This window comes from Felis catus, chromosome B3 (genome assembly GCF_018350175.1).
Source record: "Felis catus isolate Fca126 chromosome B3, F.catus_Fca126_mat1.0, whole genome shotgun sequence".
NCBI classification, from domain to species: Eukaryota; Metazoa; Chordata; class Mammalia; order Carnivora; family Felidae; genus Felis; species Felis catus.
Window position 1 is genome coordinate 135,501,928 of NC_058373.1, and position 25,448 is coordinate 135,527,375.

At 52.8% G+C, this 25,448-nt stretch overlaps 1 protein-coding gene and 1 long non-coding RNA gene across 4 annotated transcripts in view; one reads left to right on the forward strand and one right to left on the reverse strand.

Annotated features, from left to right (window-relative positions):
• Positions 1-25,448, forward strand: part of RIN3 (Ras and Rab interactor 3) — a 124,422-nt gene that overhangs the window by 61,141 nt on the left and 37,833 nt on the right. For all 3 annotated transcript variants that reach the window (XM_045060423.1, XM_045060424.1, XM_045060422.1), the window contains exon 4: positions 18,980-19,052. In XM_045060423.1, the coding sequence (XP_044916358.1) occupies positions 18,980-19,052 (73 nt within the window). The remainder of the gene's footprint in view (positions 1-18,979; positions 19,053-25,448) is intronic.
• LOC109500989 lies at positions 14,506-19,489 on the reverse strand. The gene is made up of 4 exons (XR_006599936.1): positions 19,305-19,489; positions 18,988-19,108; positions 16,543-16,624; positions 14,506-15,367 (listed from the first exon to the last, which is right to left on the reverse strand). It is a non-coding gene; the product is annotated as an uncharacterized LOC109500989 (long non-coding RNA).

Below are 25,448 nucleotides of genomic sequence, written 5' to 3' on the forward strand. Positions count from 1 at the left end.
GAGGTTGAATCAGTCACCAATGGCCAGCGGCCGACAATTTAATCATTTAATGCATGGCCAATGCATCCCCATGTAGTGAAGCCTCCACAAAACCTCAAAAGGATGGGGTTCAAAGAGCTTTTGGATTGGGGCAACATACTTTGCCCTGTGAGCCTCTTCCATCTGGCTATTTGTCATTTATATCATTTTATAAGAAACTGGTGATCTAATATGTAAGATGTTTCTCTGGATTCTGTGAGCCGCTCTAGCAAATTAATTGAACCCAAGAAGGGAGTCATTGGAACATCCCATCTGTTACTGTTTGGCCACAGGCACCTGGACTTGTAATTAGCATCCGAAGGGGTGGGGCAGGGGCCCATCTCCAGGGACTGAGCCTTTAACCTGTGGGGTCTGACACCACCTCCAGGGGGACAGCATCAGAACTGAGCTGAATCGTAGGACACCCGGCTGGTGGAGGAGAATCGCTTGGTGTGGTGGGGAAAGAGACCCGTTGGAACTGACATCAGAATTGGAGTAACTTTCCCAACATCACCATGTTGTCCCCTGGACGGCGTGGGGATGTTTCTGAGGAAGAGCTGTCCCAGCGTCCGCATGGAGTAAGCACTCTCAGTAAACACTACCAGTCGTCATTTGCTGTGGGGATTGAAAAACATCAACTTACACCTCAAAACCATTGTTTCCTGCAATGCCTTGTTTCCAGAGAACTCCTCTAAGAGGCTGATTCATTCTTTTTATCACACAGCGGTTGTTACCCAGGGAGGTTTGGGCTAAAAGCTAACCACAGTTTGTTTCTTTCTGGTTTCAGCAATTCCCTTCTCAGCCTCCAAAATTGGGGTTGGTCCAGGGAAAAAAAACACACCATTGGATCATTTAACTCCAAGAACTTTATTGTAAAACTTTGATGAATTTCTTTTGGTTTTTTTTTTAATGCGTTAAAATTTTTGTTTCATTCCAGTATGGGTAGCAGACAGGGTCACATTAGTTTCGGTTGTACAATAGAGTGATTGACCCCTTTTGTACATCACTCACTGCTGCTCACAATAAGTGTTCTCTTCACCCCCTTCGCCTGTTTCCCTCCCCCCTGCCACCCGCCGTGAATGTGTTTTGAATCATGGTGGTGCATGTAGTTTTTAGCCTCCCTTTGTTCACTTAAATATTTTACCATGAGCTTTCTCTGAGTTATTAAACATTTTGACAACGACACAACCAATTGAATATGTTCTAGATGGCTTCGGAAGGAGGACACTTACAATGGGCTCTGTAAGACATGGCTCCTGACATCGGATCCATAGGGCAGACACACACACACACACACACACACACACACACTTAACCAAAGTGCAGGCTAGACTCTGTCGTAAGTGCCAGAATGTGAATGGGTACTTTGTTGACATTTTTTTTTTAATTTTTTTTTCAACATTTATTTATTTTTGGGACAGAGAGAGACAGAGCATGAACGGGGGAGGGGCAGAGAGAGAGGGAGACACAGAATCGGAAACAGGCTCCAGGCTCCGAGCCGTCAGCCCAGAGCCCGACGCGGGGCTCGAACTCACGGACTGCGAGATCGTGACCTGGCTGAAGTCGGACACTTAACCGACTGTGCCACCCAGGCGCCCCTGAATGGGTACTTTGGAGGCATCAAAACTGATTACTTTTTTTTTAAGTTTATTCATTTATTTTAAGAGAGAGAGAGAGAGAGAGAGAGAGAGAGAGAGAGAGAGAGAGAGAGATTGAGCAGAGAGAGAGGGAGAGAGAGAATTCCAAGCAGGCTCCACACTGTCATCATGGAGCCTGACACGGGGCTCAGATACACAAACTGTGAGATCATGGCCTGAGCTGAAACCAAGAGCCCATCACTCAGCCAACTGAGCCACCCACGTGCCCCCAAACAGACTACTTTTGGCTGAGGGAGATATCATCCAGGACTCCTTGGGCCGTGAGGTTGGGAAATCACTGTGAGGAGGAGAAACTGAGACCACACCCTGCAGGGCTCAGACGCAGGAAAGAGATTCAGGGAAGGGTGGGCGGTGTTGGGGGTTAGGTGATGAGGGGAGCCAAATCGACGATGAGGCTGGGAAGGTGGGATTGGGCCGGGTCACCATGGGCCTTGACAACCACCCCCGGGTGTCAGGGTCTCGCTCTGCAGCATCTTGGGAAGGCATGGACACAGTTGGAGCAGGAAGTGCCCGGATGAAATCGGTGCTTCTGAAGAGAGCTGGGCTGTGTGGGTGGGGGATGGAACGGCCCTCCCTGCCAGGAGCGGTAGGAGCAGGAGGAGTCAGGGTTTGAGAGACCTGCCCGAGTTAAGGGCCTCGATGGCGATGGCGGCGGCGGCAGGTGGGAACTGGGCGGGGCAGCAGGGCCAAGAAAAGGGGCGGGGCCTGGAGTGGCCATTGCAGGGGGGTGGGAGGGGAGGCCCTTCCAGTGGATGAAGCTTCCTAAGTAGGCGGGGTGCTGCACCGCCTCTCTGGGGCACAGCAACACAGGGACTGCCGGGAGTTCACTTTGCCCTGAAGAAGTGGGACACAGGAAGAAGTTTTGACAGAGATGAGAGAAACTTCTAGAACACAGGGCCTTGGAGGCAAGAGAAGGGGAAGATGAGGGAAATGGGTTTGTGGGAGTGAAGGTTTCATGCCAGCACCAGGCCCGAGTGGGTGGCCCGTGTGCACAATGGCCACCACCTTCAGGGGCTTTGCAGCTTCCGAAAATCTGTCCAAGGGAAAACAGTCCAACCCAACTGTTTCAGAGAGCCAGGGTTCTCTGTGCAGCCACCCCTCTTTTGGGGGTGACTACAGAAGTGTCAGGGGTCCTGGGCTTTCTGTCACTGGAGAGCGGGGGAATGTGGATTATCTTAGCTCAACGTTTGCATCTGGGACTCTCACCTTCCTTCCTAGCTGTTTCTGCCTCCCTCTGCCACCTCCTGGGAAAACCTGCTCTCTGGGAATTCTCTAGCCAATAAACAGATTTATACTAACATGTGAAAGACTAACATCACCATAAAGTTGTGCTCACAGCCGTGAGGGTGTGCGTCTCAGTTCTCAATAGGAATAAAAGTTATAGTAGTGATGTTACAGTGGTGAAATGTCAGGCCTCAGCCTGCAAGGAGTGGGAATTGGTTTGTCCTGGCTGTCCTGAAATAGCAGAGGAGGGGGAACCTACCTGTTCTAGAAAAGGCTCATTCTGACTGTCAAAATCCTCCTGAGGCCCACCGCTCACCCGGGCCCTCTCCTTGGGTGGACAGTGAAGTTTCCTAATGTGCTCTCCTGTTCTTGCCTGTTCAGGGCAGTTTCCCCCCCAGTGTAAAGCCCCCCTGGGAGAGTAATAATGCCTATGCCCTCATCTGGAACCACCCTGCCCCTTTCTTTCCCCTCCCTTGTGCTCACCAGGTTAAGCCACCTCCACCTGTGCTTGGATGCTCTCCCCAATCCCTTCGGCCTTCGTTGTCTGTTCCACATTTTCCTGTCTCCTCTTCCCCCACTGGCTGGAAGCTTCCGAGGGTTTGTGTGTTACAAGAGATGTGGTCCCCACAGCCCTCATAGAGTAGAGCTGTAGCAAGTGTTCAGCAAACACCAGGCCATTGATCAGCTGCTTTATAACACCTCACACTCGAACAGAGAGATGGCCTGGTCCAGAAGGCCTGAGAGGGTGGGCTTTCATGCCCAGTGGACCCAGATTCAAATCCCTTTGTTTTCATTGGCTGTGAGGTCTTGGCAATGTTGCTCGGTACTCTGCCTCACTAAGTCTTGGTTTTCTCAACTGTGAAATGGACTCCTAGTGATGGCAAACTCACACTACACACAGGAGGTGTTCACAAAAGGTGAATTGCCCTCCCCCTTCCCTGACTTCCTGTCTTTCCCTTTGGCCTGGGTCTTAGGGTTAGAAAATCTAGATTTACATTCACTTCTCCCACTAAACTAGCTCTGTGAACTATAGCAAGATGTTTGACTCCTGGGACTCACTCTCCTTTTTTTGTTAAACATTTATTTATTATTAAGAGACAGAGAGAGACAGAGCGTGAGCATGGGAGGAGCAGAGAGAGGAGGAGACACAGAATCCGAAGCAGGCTCCAGGCTCTGAGCTGTCAGCACAGAGCCCAACGCGGGGCTCAAACTCACAAACTGCGAGATCACGACCTGAGCCGAAGTCGGACGCTTAACCGACTGAGCCAGCCAGGCGCGCCCCCCCCCCACTTTTTTTTAAGTTTATTTATTTATTTTGAGAGAGAGCGAGTCGGGGAGGGGCAGAGAGAGAATCCTAAGCAGGTTCTTCACTGTCGGCACAGAGCCTGGTGCGGGGCTCAAACTCACGAACCACGAGATCATGACCTGAGCTGAAGTCAAGAGTCAGATCCTTAACCAACTGAGCCACCCAGGCACCCCTCTTGGGCCTCACTTTCAACCACAAATGGAGTGAATGATGCCTGTAAGGAAATTGTTATGAGAAACAGACAAGAAGACATATGTGAATACACCTAAAACCAGGCAGAAATGCAAGAGTGACACTGCATTCATTCATTCATTCATTCATTCGCATATGTATGTAGCTAGGATCTATTGAGGACCGTGATAAGACCAGATGCTGCTCTTAAAAAGATCGCTGGGGAAGTTGAGTGGGTTGGGACAAGAGTGGAAGAAACGAAGCCAAGTGCTTTGTGGCTCTCCTGGCGACCCTGTGTGGAGGCTCGGCTTGCTCTAGGAGGATTTCCCCAGGTTCAGGACGTGTGAAGAGATGTTCTTACAAGTTTTAGGTTTTCTCCTGAAAGAGAAAGTCAGTTGCTACCTCTGAGCACCTCTGGAGCACCTCCTAGATGTACTTTGCTCTGGGAGTTTCGAGACGGCTTACCACTAGGAAGCGTGAGCAGCGTGAGGGCCGGTGGGAGCTTGGGCAAAGCCATGGGTGGGTGTCATTGAACTGGGTTTTAATCTGGCTCTCCCAGTCACTTGCTGCGTGACCTTCAGCAAGTCACTTGATGTTTCTGGGACTCCTGGGGGGAGGGATCCCTGACCTCACCTGGCAAGAGACGGATGCAGAGTGCCTCGGAAGGACAAAGCCCCACACAGAGAGAAGGTGCTATTCATTGTTTGCCTGACCCCAGACATCCCAAGCACTTGGATTTTTCTAAAGCCTTGCCGTGGCTGAGGAAGACACCTGCCTCTCCGTGTCTAGGCAGCTGGGCTGGCCTCTTGGGAAGCCACGTTATGATGCCTGTCCCGCCAACTTCTTCTTTCTGCCCAAACTATTTAAGGAAGAAGTCAGAGGTGAGACCTTCTGGAAAGTTCTGTAGAAAAGGACTGGTGTCTTCCGTGGCTCTTTGTGTCCATCTCCTTTTGTCTGTGGAGGCTCAGTGAATAGTTTCCACTGCTTTGTCAGCAGTCCCGATCTTATCACATACGCTGTGTTGTGCTTATTGTTTGTTTGTCTTCGTTTTGGTTTTCATAGTGGAAACTTTTAAGGAACTTGCCCCAGTAGGACTTCCCCTGCTGGAATGTTCTTTAATGTAGGCATTGTTCTCAGTCCAAGACTGCCCTGAGCAGCCCCCAGGTGAGACCCAGTTCCCCAGTAACTAGGTCCCACCATGAAATCTTATGTAGCTCTAGCCCCAGTTACTGGGGGCTTGCTGTGGGCGAGCCACTGTAACGCACTCACTGTGTGCCAGGGACTGTACTAGACTCACTGTGTGCCAGGCACTGGATGGGCTTGTATAGAAGCCATTCCTCTTGTCTTCACCACAGCCCTAGGAAGCAGATGCTAGGACCCTCATTTTGCCACTGAGGAAATCATGCCCATGAACGGAGCTGGGGTTGAACCCAGGCTGTCACCTCCACGTTCGACGTGCCTCCCCCGAGCCAGGTTGTTTCTTGTCTTATCTCCCGTGGTCCTTACGCAGGAGGCTCTCCAAGTCAGGAGGAGGTGGAGGAGAAGGAGGCAGCGCGGGCGATCATCGAGCATGTCTAAGGACTTTGGAATCACCCTCCGAATCTGAGGCCTAAGCCTAAATTATACCCAAGTCCTTTGTGTTCATGGCACAGAACCAGAGCTGGACCGCAGGGCAGCAGAAGGGGACTAGGTGGTTTCAACAAGGACAGCCGTGCGGAGGACGAGTCCCTCGAGTCAGTGGGTCACCTGAGTGCCAGGCCTTTCGATGGTTCTGCCTCATAACAACCATCTGAAAGTGGATTTGGCTCAGAGCCGTGGTTTTGGTGGCACACGGGAGACAGCTCGCTCCGGCTTGTGCGATGTGAGCAGGCACATTGCTCCCCGACTCTGGGCCTGATACTAGGAGTGCTTACGTGCTGGGAGCTGGCCACTGCTACAAAATTGAGGTTTCTTTCCCGAGAGAGCTGGTCATTACACATTTGCCAGCAGGCTGCCGCTCGGTTTCCTCATCTGTAAAATGGGCGCCCACCTTCTAGAACCATTGGGAGCTGATGTCTATGTGCATGCTTTCCAAACTGAAGCCTGGAGTGTGTACATGTAGATATGAAGTGTGCATTTACATGCAATCTGTTAACAATTCTTATATGAAAAACTGTATCTCTATTTATGTTTTTTAAGTTTATTTCCTTATTTTGAGAGAGAGAGACAGACAGCATGAGTGGGGGAGGGGCAGAGAGAGAGAGCGAGAGAGAGAGCATCCCAAGCAGGTTCCACACTTTCTGCACAGAGCCCCCTGTGGGGCTTGAACTCACGAACCGTGAGATCATGACCTGAGCCAAAATCAAGAGTTGGACACTCAACCAACTGAGCCACCTGGATGCCCCAGCTGTATCTTTTTTCTAAAACAGGCAGGTGTGTGTGTGTTGGTTGTGTGTAGAAATAGGAACTACGTCAGAGTCGGGGTGGCCCAGCAGGTGTGACACAGATTCCCAGAGACACCACGTGGATCACGTGACACGGCAAGCTGGTCACAGACAAGGTCACATTCGAGACCATGAGGTACTTTCTAGTGGGAGGCTGAGAGCCTCCTTCTTATTGGTGTCCGAGTCCCGAGGACCAAAGCCCTGTCAGTCTTTGAGAAGAGAGCATTTTCCGTGGTTTCCTTGGCTGTAGTAGAAGGAACCAACAGATCCAGGCAGACCTGGATTTGAAGCCCGTCACTCAGCCCCGGGTTGAATGTGGACAAGAGCCTGAGCCCATCTGAGCTCAGTTTCCTCGGCTATAACATACGGGTTTGGGGGGATGCTTGGGAGAGGGGCCTGTGGGGTCTTGGCACACGTAGCTGTGTGCTGGGTTGGTGTCAATTCTGCTCTCTTGGGCTCTCCCCATTTTCACTGCACTGTCTTAGGACTCCAGGTGACCCCGAGTGTGGAGAATGTGGCTCAGGGCTTGGTACAGGAAGCTCCCTCTACACAGCCCAACCTAGAATGCTCTCCATATGCCTCTTCCTCTACTGAGTTATGACACAGAATATTTACTGAGAACTTGCTGCGAGCCCGGGCCTTTCCTGGGTACAGTGAGAGACTAAGGATGTAGGATACTGATAGCAATCATCTGCGGAGCGCTTTGTATGAATTAACCCATTTAATCTGCACATCAGCCCTAAGATATAAACACTGTCGTGTGGCAGATTCAAGATGGCGGTCCTTCCTTTGACCCTGTTCCCATCAAGGGGCTACAAGCCCTCCCCTTGAATCTGGGCTGGCGTGGGGCTGCTTTGGCCAACAGAGGAAAGCAGAAGGGGCAGTACGCCAGTTCCCTGTGTAGCTTTTAAGAGAACTGGCAGCTTCCGCTTGGACTCTGGGACCCCTGGATTGCCATGTAAGAAATCTGATGACTGAGACCACCACACCGGAAAGACCACCTGGAGACCATGCAGAGAGGGAGCAAAGCCCCAGAGGGCCCGGCTGAGCCTAGCCTTCCAGCCTTTCCTGCCAAGGCGCCAGGCGTGAGTGAAGGCTTCTGGATCCTCTGGACCAGGACAGTCCCCAGCTGAATGCCACCAAGTGGCCCAGTCAGTGCCATGAGCAGAAGAATCTCCCAGCTGAGTCCTGCCCAAATTCCTGACCCACTAAACCATGAGCTGCAAAAAGACGGCTGTTTTGTGTTGCCAGGTTTTTCAAGTGGTTTGTTACTCAGCAATAGATAACCAGGACAAGTATGAGCCTCGTTTTACAGGTGAAGAAACTGGGGCACACAGAGCCTCAGTGGCTTGCTCGAGGTCACAGCGAGTAAGGGGTGGGTCCAGGGTTTAGACCCAGCAGCCTGGCTCCCCAACATGTATGCTTAACACTCTGCTGTACTTACTGCTCTTGAGTGCCAAACATGGTTATGCTCTCGAGGAGACTTCTACCTGCTTTGGGGTGCAAGGATCACGCACACTACATAACTGGAGAATTGTATAAAGCGTGCACTTATTCATCTACCCAGTTTAAGGACACTAGGCCATAGGGATACACAGACGATGATATCAAGAAAGTGTTAGGATTTTACTGCAGTTAGCGGGAAGAGCTCCAACGCTGGAGGGTGAGTGAGACCCCAGGGGGAGGAGTGAGGAGGAGCATGGGAGGCTGCCAGCCAGTCCAAAAAAGGCCATGGAGTCACAGGATGCTGGGGTGTGTGCAAGGGAAGCTTAGTTGCCTGGAGTACGGGGTGTGTGGAAGGAAGGGACAGGCAGAGACGGGGACCGTTGCCCGGGTCGATCCCAGGGCAGGGTGCTCCCAGGTCCTGATGCTTGGCCTTTATCTAAAAGACCTGGGGAAGAACCCCCGGCAGAAGGGCATTAAAGATGGGGGGACGTGGGGCGCCTGGGTGGCTCCGTCGGTTAACTGTCCGACTTCGGCTCGGGTCATGATCTCACAGTTCATGAGTTTGAGCACTGCGTGGGGCTCTGTGCTGACAGCTCAGAGCCCGGAGCCTGCTTCCGATTCCGTGTCTTCCTCTCTCTCTCTGCCCCTCCCCCTGCTCACACAGTCTCTCTCAAAAATAAATAAAGATTAAAAAAAATTTTTTTAATAAAAAAAAAAGATGGGGGACGTGGTCTGATGTGCCTTTCACACAGAAGCCCCCCACTGCAGGGGTGGGCAGGGGACAACCCAGGATGGAGACCAGAGGGGAGCGTGGTGGGGCCCGCACCGGCTCCTACAGTGGGTGTGGACAGAGGAGACACTTAGGAAGAGGAGTCACTTGGGCAGCACAGGTGGGCAGAAATGGCTGAAGAAGGAAGAGGGGCCTGTAAGCACCAGGTGTCAGGGACCTGTGGCAGTGTCACCCTAGGTCCAGGGGAAGAATGGTGGGCGGGGGTGACAGCAAGGGACACGGGGAACCACCGTGCCCAGGAGAAAGAAGCCACCACCATCACCCCAGGGCTTGGAGCAGTGCCTGGCACATAGTAGGTGCTCAGCAAATATTTGAAGAAACCCATGGGTCCAGGGCTCAGGACGGAGATTTGAGAGTCTCCGGGGCATGAGATGCTAACTCTGCAGTGACCCTCCCTGGTGGTCACGCCCTTTGGGGTCAAGATACCCGTTTCCATCTCTGTTCTTGCTGCTCTACAGAGTTGCCATCTGGTAGCTAAAGGGGAATTTGGATTAGGTGACGGGCTGGAGGAACCTGGGGCGGGAGGAAATGCCTGAGGATGTGGGGCCCTGACCCCTGGGCGGCACAGGAACTTCCCTGTGTGAGCAGTCTCTTCTCTGTGCAGCAACAGTGTGTCCTTTCCTGACCAGGGGTATTTACGGTGATTCAAGAGAGCACCCGGCCCTATGCCTATGGGGACATGGGGGGGTGTCTATAAATAACACCCCTTTTGTCCATCCCCATATTCAGAACCAGTGAGGAGCTAGATAAAAGATCAGAGCACCCACTCGCCCACTGATGGGCTGATTTTGGGAGTGCCGTTTGACCCTACAGCCGCAATGCAGTACCCTATCGCCCCTGCTGAATTTGCTCCCCAGAACCATAGGCCTCCCCTTTGGCGAGGGCTGAGCCTGCCCCGGGATGCTTGCAGAGAAGCAAGCTGCGTCCTGAGCCCTGGGCTGGATGTTGCCAAGCTGGCGTTCCAGCAGCATCTGGAAGCAAGTGAAGGGTCATTTGCCCCGAGGCCGGTCCCTAGTTCTTGATTCCATGACTCCGTGCATGGCGCTGATGGGGAGGAGGATGGGAATGAGATCCCTGTGATTCAGAGTCCTGGTGGGCGCTCCTGTCTTCCATCCAGTTCCACTCTAAGCACCGATGTTGGGCACCCGGCGGCACGCTAGGTGTGGGCATCCGCAGCGCCCATGGGCTCCTGCCAGTTGTCCTGGGAGCACAGACCAGCTCTCCCTCCGCAGCAGGATTTCTGAAACTCAGCATACTTCAAGCGTCCAACTTCGGCTCAGGTCACGATCTCGCGGTCTGTGAGTTCAAGCCCCACGTCGGGCTCTGTGCTGACAGCCTGGAGCCAGGAGCCTGCTTTGGATTCTGTGTCTCCCCCTCTCTCTGCCCCTCCCACGCTCATGCTCTGTCTGTCTCTGTCTCTCAATAATAAATAAATGTTAAAATTTTTTTTTAATATCTAAAATATCCCACTAGTAATTTTTTATCTTTATAATTTATGGAACTGATAATATTTTCAATATTTGGGGTTAAATAGAATATATGATTAGGATTCACCTGACCTGATTCTGTTTACCATTTCCAACGTGACTATAGGAAACGTTAAAATTGCACGCATAGCTTGCATGTTGTTTCTCCTGGATGGCGGGGTCCGGAGAACCAAGAGCGTGTGCTTTGTGAGAGCGCGGGCTGTAGAGTCACGTCCCGGGATCACTTCCCAGCTCTCTGTGACCTCTGCCGAGCCACTGAACCTCTCTGGGCCTCCCGGTTTTTGTAAGTGGTCGTCGCTTTTCTTCTAGACCTCAGATTAAAGTTTGCAAACCGGGGGTAAGACCCTGAGGCCAGGTTGTTTCCTGAGCTGGGTTGTGCCTTGATGGGTCCTTCCGTGGGACTTGGGGGTGTTCTCGCCAATAGGGTGGTGCCTCGGGCCACCTCCTTTTCTTCCTTTGGCCCAACAGAGCGAAGTGTTTCTTCTTGATGGAGACAAAGACACCTGCTGATCGCTGAATGTGAGCGGAGGCGCAGGTGGATGGCTTTCCCAGACTGGCAGCTCGTTCCCTGTGGGTAGTTAGACCCCCAGATGGCAGGCGGCATGCCTCTGCTTTGCTGTCCTCCACCCTCCCTGCCCCTTCTCCCCAAACTCCTCTCCGTCTGCTTACGCGTGATTTAGTCTTCCCTGACACGTGGCAGTTCACTCATCTGTCTAAAGTCGCCCCTTCTGTTTTGGCCTCTGAACCCATAAATAGTTCCCAGGCAAAGTCCCCATCTGCATCGTGACGATTTGCTCTGTATTCCTTTTCCCCGACTTACGGCCTCCTCTGCACAGTCGCTAACTATGGAAGAGCGCCATCCAAGAAAAGGAATCTTTCGTTACAGCTCGAACCGTGTAGCCGCAGCTGTTGGCGGATGTGGCTGCCAGCGTGAGGCTCGGGGGCGATGCTTTTAGCGACAGCAAATGCCTCCCGGGCTGCGGTATCATCCCGGCAAGGTCCTGGCTCTGGGACAAGGAAAAGGAGGAAGGCCTGACTCCAGCTCTCCCGAGAGCTGGAACACAGCATGACGCGGTGTAATCCTGCTCTAAAGCCGAGTGTGTACCCAGCGCCAGGGCCGGAGGGAGGGAGGCCACGGGTCTTCCTGGGAGGGTGTCACCCAGGGGACATGGGGCTTGCCTGGCGACAGGGGAGGAAATGCGTGGCCCGTGGGCAGGCGTCTCTGCTAGCTGACCTATTCACTTGAAGCAGGGACCCAATGAGTGCATTCCAGCGTGAAGTGCTGGGACGCCCTCCCTCCACCCCAGGCCACCTCTCTGGACAAAAAAAAAGGCACCTGATATACCAGGCTCCCAGGCTGGTGGCACTTAATCATGACTGTGGCCTTTACCTCCCTGAGCCTCAGCTTCCTGGCCTGTAAGATGAGGATAATGATTAAAAACAGAGACTGGCACACAGTAGGCACTTAATAAGTGGTCGATATTATTATTGTTATTGTTATTATTATTCTGAAACCTTGAAAACTGTACCCCTCCATTATTAATCAGGAGGCTTAAAGCCCATGGTTCCTAAAGCCAGGAATCTGGGAGAAGGGGGCAGAACAATCAGAATAACAATCAGATTCCAGAGAGCACCATAATCAAACTCTGGGGAGCACCCAAATTAATACCGGCTCACAGCACAATGATGTACCTTCCCTGGGCCTCAGTTTCCTCATCTGTGCAGTGAGAGAGTTTGGACCAGACGTGTCTCTAAGGGCCCTTCCTTTCTGGCTTTCAATGGTTCTCAGTCCAGTGGGAGGGGCATTTGGGTGTGGTGGAGTCTCCAGTCTGAGCAAATTTGGGATGTGGGATAGAACTCAGTAAAAAGACATTGCAGTACTTTTTCATCTTAAAATTCTTAAGATGAAATTACTAGGAAATTGCTCCTTATGCCTACTGCAACCAGCAAAGATGGCCATGACTCACATCCAGGGCTGCCATGGACAGTTGCACAGCTTGTGCACTGTCCAAAAGTGCCTCATTGGTGGGAGATGAACTCCAGCTGGTGTTCTGCTTGACAAGTTGTACAGTTTAGGGCAGGGCTACAGCCACCTGGAAGAGAAGGCACCTTTCTGCTCCCTTGCCAGATCCTATAACAGAGCATTAGGGGCATTTGGAAGCAGCCCCCTGTTTGGACCCCTGCCCATGACTGGCAGTTCCTCCCTGTTCCTTTCCCTGTCAGCCTCCCTGCAGCTCATGCCCCTCCTGTCAGGGACCCGTGGTTGATGGAGGAGATGTGGTGGGGGTTGGGAGGGGAGCTAAGGAAGGATGATCTTACACTGAGAAGCCTCGGGGCTCAGAGGGGATGGAAGTTTCACAGAGGGAGGCTCAGGCGGGCTTGTAAATAGACAATCAAGGGGCTCCAGGGCCAGCCAATGAGCCAGAGGCCAAGGTGTCTACCTGGACCGTCGGTACCAGGCAAGGAGAGAGAGAGGAAACTGTCTCCAGCACATTTTCAAATTGTCATCCTCTCCAGGTCCCTGAGCCCTAACTCGCCCCTCCGGGCTCCCTCCCCAGCCCTTCGGACCTCTGTGTTCCCTCTGGTGCAGGGGCCGCTGCTAGCCCTCGCTCAGCACCTCTGCAGGGTACCACTCTGACCTCTGCACGAGGAGCCAGAGGGCCAAGGAGGGCCTCGGTTACTCTTATCATCACGTGGCGGTTTCAGGAAGCAAGTCTCTGAGAGTAAGGGCTTTGGTCTCTGGGCATGTGGCCGATGGAACCGGGAGCCCATGCCTGGTCGGTACCGTTCCCGCGTGGGCTTTGCCTGGAGCGGGAACGAGGGTGTCCACCACTCGTGCTCGGATCTGTGCCCGTCCAGAGAGCACAGCCGACCTGCTGCCCAGCGTGGGACTCTCTGTGCTCCCTCCTGGCCGCTTCTCCTTCCGCTGGGACCAGCGATCCCACAAGCCCTAGTCTGGCAGCACCCTTCCTTCGGGCAGGGAGATGGCTGTTCTCCCATTTCACAGGTCAGGCAGCTGCTGCGGGAGCTTCTGGAAACAAGTGGGCGCCAGAGCTGGGCCTGGACCCACAGGGTCCCCCGGACTCCGGAGAAACTGCTACTCTCCCCACTTTCACCCCTGGGAGCAGGGGCAGTAGTTTTCATCTACTGCAGAAATTCGAGCCTTTGGACAGGCCCGATGAGAGTAGCAAAGAGGCCTTTGCCCACCTGAGCCACAAACTGCCCAGGTGGCGGTTCCCATGGCAACCGTGCTGCTGGGCCGTCAGAAGGTAACTGCGGCCTTCCAAGCGGGGAAGGAGCCTCGAGGGGTGGGAGGCACGAGGACCAGCGGGCCTGGCTGCACCTGCCAGGCCTGCCGACGTCTGTCCCTCCTGCTCCCCAGTTGCGAACCATTCCCCAGCCTGTCGTCACGGTGGCTTTTTATTCTCAGGTTCTGAGCCTGTGGCCTTTCCTGTCGGGGACCCAGCTTGAGCGATGTCCTATGGCCAGACCATTGGCAAATTCCCTGTCATCCTTCTACCTGTGAGGGTGCCTCTCAATTTCTATATCCACCTACCCTTTTTATCAAGGTGATGAGCACAATAAATATTTGTGGAGAAATGAATACGTTATGAAAATGTCCTAGCTAAAGAGGAACTCTGAGCCCTTCAAAACAAAACAGCAAACAACTTGAGTACAGAATGAGCAAAGAGGGGTGCCTGGGTGGCTCAGTCGGTCAAGCATTGGACTTCAGCTCAGGCATGATCTCACGGTTCGTGAGTTCAAGCCCCACGTCAGGCTCTGTGCTGACAGCTTGGAGCCTCACTCTCTCTCTCTCTCTCTCTCTCAAAAATAAATAAACATTAAAAATTTTTTTTAAAAATCTACTGGGCACCTGGGTGGCTCAGTCGGTTAAGCATCCGACTTTGGCTCAGGTCACGATCTCGTGGTCTGTGAGTTCCAGCCTGCGTCCAGCTCTGTGCTGACAGCTCAGAGCCTACAGCCTGCTTCGGATTCTGTGTCTCCCTCTCTCTCTGCCCCTCCCCTGCTCACACTCTGTCTCTCTCTCTTTCTCAAAAATAAACATTTTTTTTTAAAGGCTATAGAAAAATGTAGACTCTTTACAGTTTCTCTGCTTACTGAGGTCATATATGCTCATTATAAAACTCCCAGAAAAACACAATCTAGGCAGTGAAATTCAGTCCACTCCTTTTTTTTATGTAGTGGCTTTATTGAAAGATAGCCATATAATATATTTAGTTCACACAATTCACCCACTTAGGGGGCTCCTTTAGCGGCTTTTGGTTCAGAGTAGTGTATCCCCACCCTAGTGAGTGTGAGGACATTTTATCACCTCAAAAAAGAAGCCCCGTGTTGCCCAATGTGTTTGTACTTAATGCTACTGAACTGCACCCCTAAAATAGTTAAAATGCTAAATTGTGTGTTTTTGTAACTCAACATGATTTTTAAAAAAATGAAAACCATATCATCTCCCTACCTCTCCTCCCTCCCCCACCCCCGAGCCCTAAGCAGCCACTAACCTACTTTTTGTCTCTATAAATTTGGTCCACTCTCGATTCCAGCCCCGGAGGGCCTGGTCAGCCCGGCTGTCCCTTTCAGAGTCCTCCTGTGTGCCCAACACGGTGTCAGGTGCAGGGCAGGTGATGAGGAAAGTTAAGACCTATTCCTGCTCTCAGGGGGTCCACAGTCTCATGACCTCACATCACAATGTGAGGGTATGTATGACGTTTCCCTGATGGGAAAATGTGTGGTTTGCATAGTCCCTCCTGTGTGCAGCTTTCCCCGGGGGAGGTCGGAACACTCGGGAAAGGTTTTGGGCCGGAAGGTAGATGTAGAGCTGAATCCTGAAAGTGGCAAAGGGCAAAGATTGCAAACCGTAAGAGACTTTTAAATACAGAGAAAAAACTGAGGGTGGAAGGGAGTGGAGGGGCAGGGGGGGAGGGGAGCAGGGAAAATGGGTGAAGGGCATTGGGGAGGGCATTGTTGGGATGAGCACTGGGTGTTTTATGTAAGTGATGAATCATGGGAATCTAATCCCGAAGCCAAGAGCACACTGTATATACTGTATGTTAGCTAACTTGACAATAAATTATAATAATAATAATAATAATAAAAAGATGGATTCTTGTGCATAGGGCAACAGCACGAACAAAGGCCCGGTGGTAGGAATATGGACTGTGTTGACAGGATAAAGTGAGGAAAATGGGCCCCCCAAGGGACAGGCTTTCTTTTGAGGAGCCATACGAAATAATGCCAAGCAGAGCCACAGAAACCCTTCTACCTCCATGACTGGCTTACTGGTTTAAAGTTACGGTTTAGTAATCCTGTATTGTCACTGACTGAGCGTGCTGTGCACCATTCTAGCGGCTTCTGGGGATGAGCATTGCTTATGAGTGGGTTCATTAGTGTCCTAGGACCGCTGTGCTACTTGTGGTCCTAAAACAACACAGGTGTATTTTCTCGCAGTTCTGGAGGTCAGAAATCAACAATCAACGTGTTCGTTGTTTCTGCAGATCAGGGAGAATCTGTTCCACGCCCCTCTTCTAGCTTCTGGTGAAAACTAGCACTCTCTGGTGTTGCTTGACTCATAGAGGCCTTGCTCCAATCTCTGCCTGCATCGTTATGTGGCCTTCTCCTCTCTGCATTTGTGTCCCACATCCTTACGCATTTTTGTAAGGACACCATTCATGGGATTTAGGGTTCACCCCAATCCAGTCTGACTGCACGTTAACTTGATTATACCTACATAGACCCTATTTCCAAATCAGGGTTAGGGCCTCAACATATCTTTTTGGGGGACACAATTCAACCCATAACAGGCGGATACTTTATTAACCCTGTTTTATAGCTGAAGAAACCAAGGCACAGAGAGGGTAAGCAACAGAGTGACGGAGGCATGTTCACATTTGGGCAGTTGGGCCCGGGCGCCCACACACGAGGCACCAGGCCGGTACAGCACAGAACTCTGGACGGTCCTGGAAGCTAAGCCCAGCCAACATTAGGATCGTCGAGTGCTTACCCATTTGCATTAGCCCGTGCTCCAGGATGACGTGAAGCTGTCTGTCGGGACTCCCTCAGGTCTGAGGTGTCCCTCTGGGCTCCTGCGGGGGAGAGCGATGAGCCATCCAAAGTGTCCCGAGGCCTCTATTCCTCCGGGGTCTCCCTCCCAGATAGACACGTAATACACATAGTGATCTCCCAAATTGCGTGCCACACACTGTGCTGGGTACTGGGGGAGGGGAGACTCAGATTTGGGCCACACCCTGGCCCTGGCATGCAGGAGCTCCCCCAGGGGTGTCCGTGGTGTGAAGGGATGCTGTCCCCACAGAAGAGGGAGTGGCTGACTTTATCTTAAAAGTTTCAAGTGTGTCCTGCAAAGGTCAGACATGTCCCCGTGTCCCCGTGGCTAGGGACAGCTACTAACTGTTGAGTACGCGCACCAGGTATGCTAGGCTTTCTGCATGCATCGCTACTAGCCTCCCCTTGAGGGATTCGCAAGGAAGTCTTTATTTACTTCCCCGCTTGATAGATGGAGCTCTCTCTACCTCTTGAGGCTACAGGCTGTCTTTTTTGGCCCCCCGGATCCCTTGGCCTGTCGCTTCTTGAGAGAGTTGGTGATGCCCCAAATGCCAGCACTAGGTGGCGCTGTGGCCCGCCCCAACTGCTACTGATTCACAAAGGGTGGCAGTTCCAGGGATGGATGTTTCTGACTAAGTCATTTGTATGCACCTTCCAAGTACCACTGGTACTTTAATCTACTTAGTATTTTTTCTTGGGGCGCCTGGGCGGCTCAGTCAGTTGGACTCAGACCATGATCTCACGGCTAGTGAGTTTGAGCCCTGTGTCGGGCTCTGTGCTAATAGCTCAGAGCCCAAAGCCTGCTTTGGATTTTGTGTCTCTGTCCCTCTCTGTCTCTCTTTCTCAGAAATACATAAACATTTTAAAAAATTTTACTTAGTGTTTTTCTTTAAACTCCCTTTTAAAGTGTCTATGGGAAACCATTACTTCTTTGCCGTAAATAGATGATGAGTGTAACTTCTTTTTAAAAATCCTGTTAACCGTTTAGAACAGTGTCTAGTACGTTGAAAGAAGGCAAATATAAAAATAAAGCTATTCAGAGGCGCCTGGGTGGCTCAGTTGGTTAAGCATCCAGCTTTGGCTCAGGTCATGATCCCGCAGTTTGCGAGTTCGAGCCCCGCGTCGGGCTCTGTGCTGACAGCTCGGAGCCTGGAGCCTGCTTCGGATTCTGTGTCTCCTTCTCTCTCTGCCCCTCCCCCACTTGTGCTCTGTCTCTCTCTGTCTATCAAAAATAAATAAATGTGAAAAAAATAAAAAATAAAATAAAATGATACCAAGCTATTGGAACAAAACATGTTGGTTCGTGTGTGCCCGTGTCGCAGAGCACAGTGCAGTGAAATGCTGTCCTAGGCTTTGAAAACAGAACAGCCTCCTGTCATCTAGATGTGTGGTTGTAAGGGCTTCTTCCTTTTGCAGGTGGTGGCCCTGACCCATGGTTGGAGCCAGGCCTGGGACCCAGGTCCTGACTTCCCCTCCACCACACAGATGGGAGAAGAACCTTAGGAAATTGGAACTGAAGTGTGGCCCTCTGTTTCTTGGTATCTCTGGTGCCTGAGAAAGTTCACTGCGGGGGATCCCCAACACAGGGAGCATCACCTGTTGGGCATACGGAGCCCTGGGATGACAGTCAGGGGTCGTGAACTTGCATGACAGCCAAGATGGGCAGTGGACTTCGACCAAATGGCTTAGGTTCTCTGAGCCCCTTGTCCTGAGGACCCAAAGCAGGGTGCCACATTCCCCTTTGGTCGGTCCACCCCCACTTACCTTCAGGCACATCCCAGCACCATGCCCCTCCAAGGAGCCATATCCACCTTGGGATGGCATCTTGGGCAAGTGCTTTGATCCGTTTTTGTTCTCAGAGCTGGGAAATACCAGGGTCACCCTCACTCTTGGATTACCCATATAGCCAAATTGAGTAAGGTTCCAACAGGCCCAAGGGTTCTTGGGTGAAAGGCCAGTGGCCCTGGTCCTGCCCTCCTGCACCTCCTGGAGACCCAGACAGAACTGGGCAACTTGCCCCCTGCTGGCCCCTCCCAGTTCCTTGTCAGATTGAGATGACCCTCATCAATTCAATGTTTAATTCTGCTTTTACGACCTAGAGTCTCCTGTGTCATTTTGCCCCAAATGATGACTGTATATCAAAAATAACCAGCTACTGTAATAGTCCCCTGAAATTTCAGTGGATTAACACCACAGAAGTTCAGTCCCCACTTGCCTACAGTCTGGTTAGGAGCTGATGTGTATGAGGCTGCAGGATGCCAGGCACTGTGGTTGGCACTGGGACCCCTGTGAAGGCGGCAGATATGGCCCCAACCCTCAGGGAGTCTCCTTCCGCCTGGCAGGGACACTCATCCAGACCTTTTGTCATCTCTCCTCAGTACTGTACCTGGAAGGCTCGGTTCTTGTGTTTGAGGACATCTTCAGACTGATCGCGTTCTACTGTGTCAGTAGGTGAGTAGATCTGGCCCCACAGAAGGGCATCTGGTTGCAACCGACATTCATGCACCCTTGGGTGGGGGTGAGGGTCACAGGGGAGCCCCCAGAGGGAAGAAAAGGTTCAGCCCAGAGGAGGCACAGAGAGGGGACGGTCCCTGGTTTTGCCCTGGTAACCATGAGGGAGGTGTTGGCTCTGATGCTATCTTAGTCTGGCCGGTAAGGACCCCTCCCTCGTCACCACCTGCCCCCTGGCTCACAGCCCCTTACCCCAACTTCCTGTGCTCCAGCTTCCAGGACAGCCTGGAGTCCCATGAGGACCTGACCCGCCCTGTTGCAGGGGTTATAGATGGCACTTCCTGTGGGGACAACAGGAAGGGCTGATACCCCTCAGTGGGACAGAGCCTGTGACTATTAAGTAGCTGCTGGGTGGGGTGAGTGACTGATCACCACCCTCAGAGCTGCTCTGTTTCCTCAGAACTGGCTGCAGGCCAATAGGGATGTAAAAAGGTATTTTGGTGTCATAATGGCTTAAGCTCCAGGCCCTCGATGAGGGCTGGACAGGATGCCTTGGGCTCCAGGGCTCCAGGCTCGCTTCTCCATGCGTCCGAGAGACCATCGTTGCTGCCTCCCGTGAAAACCATGCTCAACCCGGTACGCCCTTCCCACCTGCCGGCACCCTCCTGGGCTGCGATGGGCAGAAAAATGTGACGCTGGGTGATAGCAGCCGCTAACGGCCAGCACCTGTTGAGGGCTCTCCGGTACCCAGCACTGTGCTGAGAGTTTTTATATCCATTACCTTTGTAAGTCTTGCGAACAGTTCCCTGAGGGAAGTTCCCATTTCACAGATGTGGACGCTGAGGCTGAGAGAAGCAACTTGTTCAGGTCACATAGGTGGTAAACGGCGGGATGGAGATTGAAAGTAGGTAAATCTCCAAGGTCTATGATCTTTGCTACAACCGCCCCCGCCCCCCACGCTGTGTGCCTCTCACAATAATTTCAATGATCTGGCACGTTCTTTCCGAGGCGGAGCGGCAGAGGCCCCCTGGCCCTCCATATGTTATGACCTGCCGAGCTCCCAGGGAGCTTTCTTGTTCTGAGAAGTTCCTGTCTTAGGAGAGAGCGAGTGCCCAGCATGGCGTTTGGTGCCTGGCATGAATAAATGAACAATGACATAATTGCAGAGCCCAGGACTTGCACCCGTCTCTTCGTCTCTCTGAGGCTCAACTTCCTCTTCTGTAAAATGGGAACGCTCACACCCGCTGACACATGCCAGAGAAAGAAAGCGGATAAAGGAGCCACCCAGCAGCTAGCAGGCGTTCTGGTTCTGTTTCCGTGGGTTGGGCCCTGGGAGGGTGTGCTGGAGTAGTGACTTTGTGTCCAGAGAGATCTGGAGCCATACTCACCAAGCGCACGCTGTCACCTGCCGGCCTTTCCGCCTCTGGCTGCTGTTTCTCTGCGTTCCAGAAAAACAGGTGCCTGTTTGCCCACCCTCAGCTGCTCAGGGAACCCACGAGATCACAGGGCACAGAGCCCGAATGTCTCGAAGTCAACATTACCGTGTTTGGTGTCCGCACCAAGGCCGTCTGTGAGGAGTGAGATGCTGTGGGAGGAAGAGCCCCAGGCCAGGAGCTGGAGACCCGTTACCTCGCTGTCGTCCGGCCTCTCCTAGCTGTGGATGCCTTATCTCTCAAGGGGTGGCACAGCATAGAGCCAGCACTTTCCTCGGGAGCACACGCTCCCCCCTCCCTGTCCCCATGCGGGAAGACACGGGCCCCGCTTCAGAGTGCTCACCCTAACGTTCCGGGCTGGATGGTCCTCTGGTGTGAGGGCTCTAGAGAGCCTTCCCAGACCTGCCTGGGTTTTGCAGTCGCCCAGGAAGCTGGTTAAAAATACAGACTCCTGAGGGCACCTGGGTGGCTCAGTCAGTTAAGCATCCGACTTCAGCTCAGGCCATGATCTCACAGTTCGTGAGTTCGAGCCTTGCGTCAGGCTCTGTGCTGACAGCTGGGAACCTGGAGCCTGCTTTGGATTCTGTGTCTCCCTCTACCTCTGCCCCTCCCCCTGCCTCTCTCTCTCTGTCTCTCAAATAAACAGGACAAAAATTTTTAAAACAATACCGACTCCTGGAGTCTACCCCAGAGATTCTGACCCAGCGGGTCTGGGGTGGGGCGCAGTCATAGCTTAGCTAGGGCTCTCCTAGAGGACGCATACAGGTGGTGCTAAAGGACTTGCCCCCAAGGAGAGAGCAGCAGGGGGAGGGGGAGCTAGGACGCGGGAGGGAGAGGAGTCCAGCAGAGGTGAGATTGCAGGGGCCATCCCAGCCTCAGCAGGATCCCAAGGGCGGCTCTGGAGCAGAAGAGAGACCTCAGCGTTGTCCACCTTAAAGCCAGCGGGGCTAGGCTTTCGTACCCACCAAGCCACCCGACCAGCCCCCATGACAGAGGCATTTGTGGCTCTCCGCGGGGTCAGTGGGGCAGACAGCGAGGCCCCAGCATTCAGGACAACCCTCTGAGGGTCACAGGTGCCAGTCTTCGGGAGCAGACCCCACTGAGGCTGGGCGATGGGTGGGCAGGGCTGGTAAGAGGCATCCGTGGGTCAGGCTGGGGCAGCAGCAGACTGTGCAAACCGGCTCCCGTTGATTGACCAGGCATCTGTGTAGAGTCAGGCTTGGTCTGCGCCCTGCCCACAGAGTTCTTTCTAACCCCTACAGCTGGCTTGTGGGGAGGTGTTCTCATCTACGGACCCACTTCAGAGGCTGATGCCCCCTGCCCCCAAGTTGTGCTAAGAATCAGACACCAAGTTCCTTGTAAGGGGCCTGCCAGAGGGCCTGGCGTGACGTAAACACTCCAGGGGCCATCACGGGTGTTCTTACAGCTGTTACAGACAAGGAAACTGAGGCTGGGGCCGTCGCCCGCTCAGATCACACAGCTCCGTCCTAAGCCGATTTGAACCCAAGCTTATCTGGACCCCTGGACCCCAGCTGCTTCTCCCCGGCACACGATGCAGGGCCTGGGGCCTAGAGAGTGCATGTGCTGTTCCCCTGCAGCCCTCCCCTTCCACGGGTGGGAGGGTCCAGGCCTTCCTGTGGAACAGGTGACACTGGAGACCAAGCAAGGAAGAGCAGGGAGAAAGACTGGCCACCGGTGGGAAGCTTGGGAACGGCTGTGTGGGAGAGCTGGACACGTGGGTGGGGATGAGGTGGAAGGCCTCGAACGCCAAGCCCGGGAGCTGTGGGGACATCCTTCCTCGGCTGCTGTGAGCCCCACCGCTGCTCCCAGTCGGGCCCACTCTAGCACACCTGCGTGGCCGCAGTAGACGGCAGAGGGGAGGAGGGGAGAGGGGAGACCAGCCCAGGGCCACCACAGCCACGCAGTGCCTGCGGGGAGGCCCCTGCCCCAGCGCCGGCTGGAGGAACTGAGAGGGGTGGGGGGGGACAGCCACTGCAGAAGGGAGTCAGGGAACAGAGGAGCCAGAGGGGGCGCTGGGGCTGCTCTCCTGGGCAACAGGGCCGTGAACACACTGGGTCTTTTCTGGAGCACTGACTGTGCTCCAGGCACTCTACCAAGCCCCTTACAAGGACCGCGAGGACAAATCCTTAGCGCACCCAGGGGCCAGGCGTCTAGCCTCGTGAAGTGGGTGCCGTTAGCTGAAATAAGGAAGGAAGGGTGGAGACCCTCGGGCCTGACTACACAATGTTGTGACTAAGCTACCACCCTCCTTTCCCAGGGGGACGGGGTGGTAGGCCGGTCCTCTTTGCCTCTGAAGAAAGCTGTTTCTGGTGTTGCCTTCCCAGCTTCCTCAGGAGCCGTGGTCTTGCCTGGGGGTGGTGCCCGTGAGCGGCGGAGAGGGAAGGAGCCCGACCACGCTGGGAAGCACCCATGACCTGTGCTTTTAGGAGGAGGAATGAAACGCACAAGCCCCCACTAGGTGCTGGCATGCGCTGCCGGCATTTTGTATGCCCCGGCTCATTGAATTCTCAAAACAAGCCCGTGGGAGGGCATCGTGTCCCCTCCGTCAGACCGGGAAGCTGAGAAGGAGATGACACCCAGCCAGGACTGGCAGAGCTAGGGGTTTCGCAGGGTCTGTCGAAGTTCATGCTGGTTTCCACCTTCTCCCTCTCTCTCACTTGGAAAGTTTACCAAAGCAAGGTGCCTGGGTGGCTCGGTCAGTTAAGCGTCTGACTCTTGATTTTGGCTCAGGTCATGATCTTGTGGCTCATGAGATCATCGAGCCCCGTGTTGGGCTCTGTGCTGACAGTGCAGAGCCTGCTTAGGATTCTCTCTCTCTCTCTCTCTCTCTCTCTCTCTCTCTCTCTCTCCCTTTCCCCAACTTGCACTTTCTCTCTCTCTCTCTCTCTCAAATAAATAAATAAACAAACAAAAATGTTTTAGGGGTGCCTGGGTGGCTCAGTCGGTTAAGCGTCCGACTTCAGCTTAGGTCATGAATCTCGCGGTTTGTGAGTTTGAGCCCCGCGTCGGGCTCTGTGCTGACAGCTCAGAGCCTGGAGCCTGCTTTGGATTCTGTATCTCCCTCTCTCTCTCTGCCCCTCTGTCTCTGCCCCTCTCCCACTCGCGTGTGCTCTCTCTCTCAAAAATAAATAAAACATTAAAAAAATTGAAACAAAAATTTTTTTAATAAAAAAGTTACCAAAATAAGATCATGTTTTTCTCTCTACAGTGATGAACTTTCAAAACCACAAAAGTCACCCAAGGGCTCTCAGGGGATGGAGCTGGGGGTGCCATGGGGGCATTGAGGGGACACATATTGTTCCCACAAGCCAGGACATTCCATGGAAATAAGCATTCCCCAGGTCACCCCAAGGCTTTACAGGAACTGGGCGGGGTTGCCCAGCCCTCAGGGGAAGAGAAAATTAGCATTAATGAGATAGTGTGCTTGGTATGTGGTGTTTTTCCATCCTATTTTTTTTTATTTTATTTTTTATTTTTTAAAATTTACATCCAAATTAGTTAGCATATAGTGAAACAATGATTTCAGGAGTAGATTCCTTAATGCCCCTTACCTGTTTAGCCCATCCCGCCTCCCACAAGCCCTCCAGCCACCCTCAGTTTGTTCTCCATATTTATGAGTCTCTTCTGTTTTGTCTCCCTCCCTGTTTTTATTTCAATCCTGTTTATACTCCCATTATAATGGGAGTATAGTAGAACACGAAAATATATTTGCTTTGGTCTTTGTCCCCGTTCCCACCACAAAGCTCCTAAAACCCTTGGGATTTCCTGAGTGACAGGGTGTCTTTTGTTAGTCATCATGAGCCCCTTTTAGTGATACCTGAGTTTGTGCCAAGAGCTGACATAGGCAGGACCCCCAGGGAGCCTCAGGATGGGCTGGTCACCAGGAAGACTAAGTGCTCAGAGGGCTGGGACTTGCAGCCCCACCCACCCACCTCCCACTTGCTGAACACACTGAGGTGCCAGGAGGGTGGCGCACCCAGAGAGGCATCCAAGTTCAGCGCCCCTTCCTCCATACCTTGCCTATGCACCTCTTTGGGCTGTTCCTGAGTTGCATCCTTTATAATAAACTGGTAAATGTAAGGAAAGCATTTCCCTGAGTTCTGTGCACCATTCTGGCAAATGGTCAAACCTGAGGAGGGGGCTGTGGGAACCTGCAAGTTATAGCCAGTCAGTCGGGAAGTGCAGGTGGTCCGGGACTTGCAACAGGCTTCTGAAGGTGGGGCGGAGTCCCTTACCTGTGGGGGCTACACTGCTTCTAAGTAATTAGCACCAGAATGGAATTAACTCGTGGGACACCCTGTTGGTGTGTGGAAAATTGCAAAATTGGTGGTTAGTGTTAGAAAACACCCTGGAGGGGATCATAAAATCACTCTAGTGGATCAGGACTGCTCTCCTTTTAAAGGAAAATTTAGGGGCACCTGGTGGTTCAGTCAGTTGAGCAACCGACTTCGGCTCGGGTCACGATCTCACGGTTTGTGAGTTCGAGCCCCGCGTCGGGCTCTGTGCTGACAGCTCGGAGCCTGGAGCCTGCTTCAGATTCTGTGCCTCCCTCTCTCTCTGCCCCTCCCCTACTCATGCTCTGTCTCTCTCTGTCTCAGAAATAAATAGACATTAAAAAAAAATTAAAGGAAAATTTAAATGAGACTGGGAAATATCAGAATGTGTCTCACATAAGTTGGATAAGTCTTGTTTTGCTAAACTCTTGCTTTAGTTATGTGTGTGTATGAGTGTGTGTGAGGGAGAGAGCGTGTGCATGGGAATATACACTGCGTCGAGATGCCAAATGTGTTTCTTACTGGCGGTCATGGTCAAAACGTTCAAAAACCACTGAGTAGAATAGAGGCCTTTAGGGACGGGCATCTCCTACCCTGGGAGGTACACAGGCTGACCCACCCACGTGTCGGGGGGACATGTTGGAACATTCATGCTTATTCCATTGGAG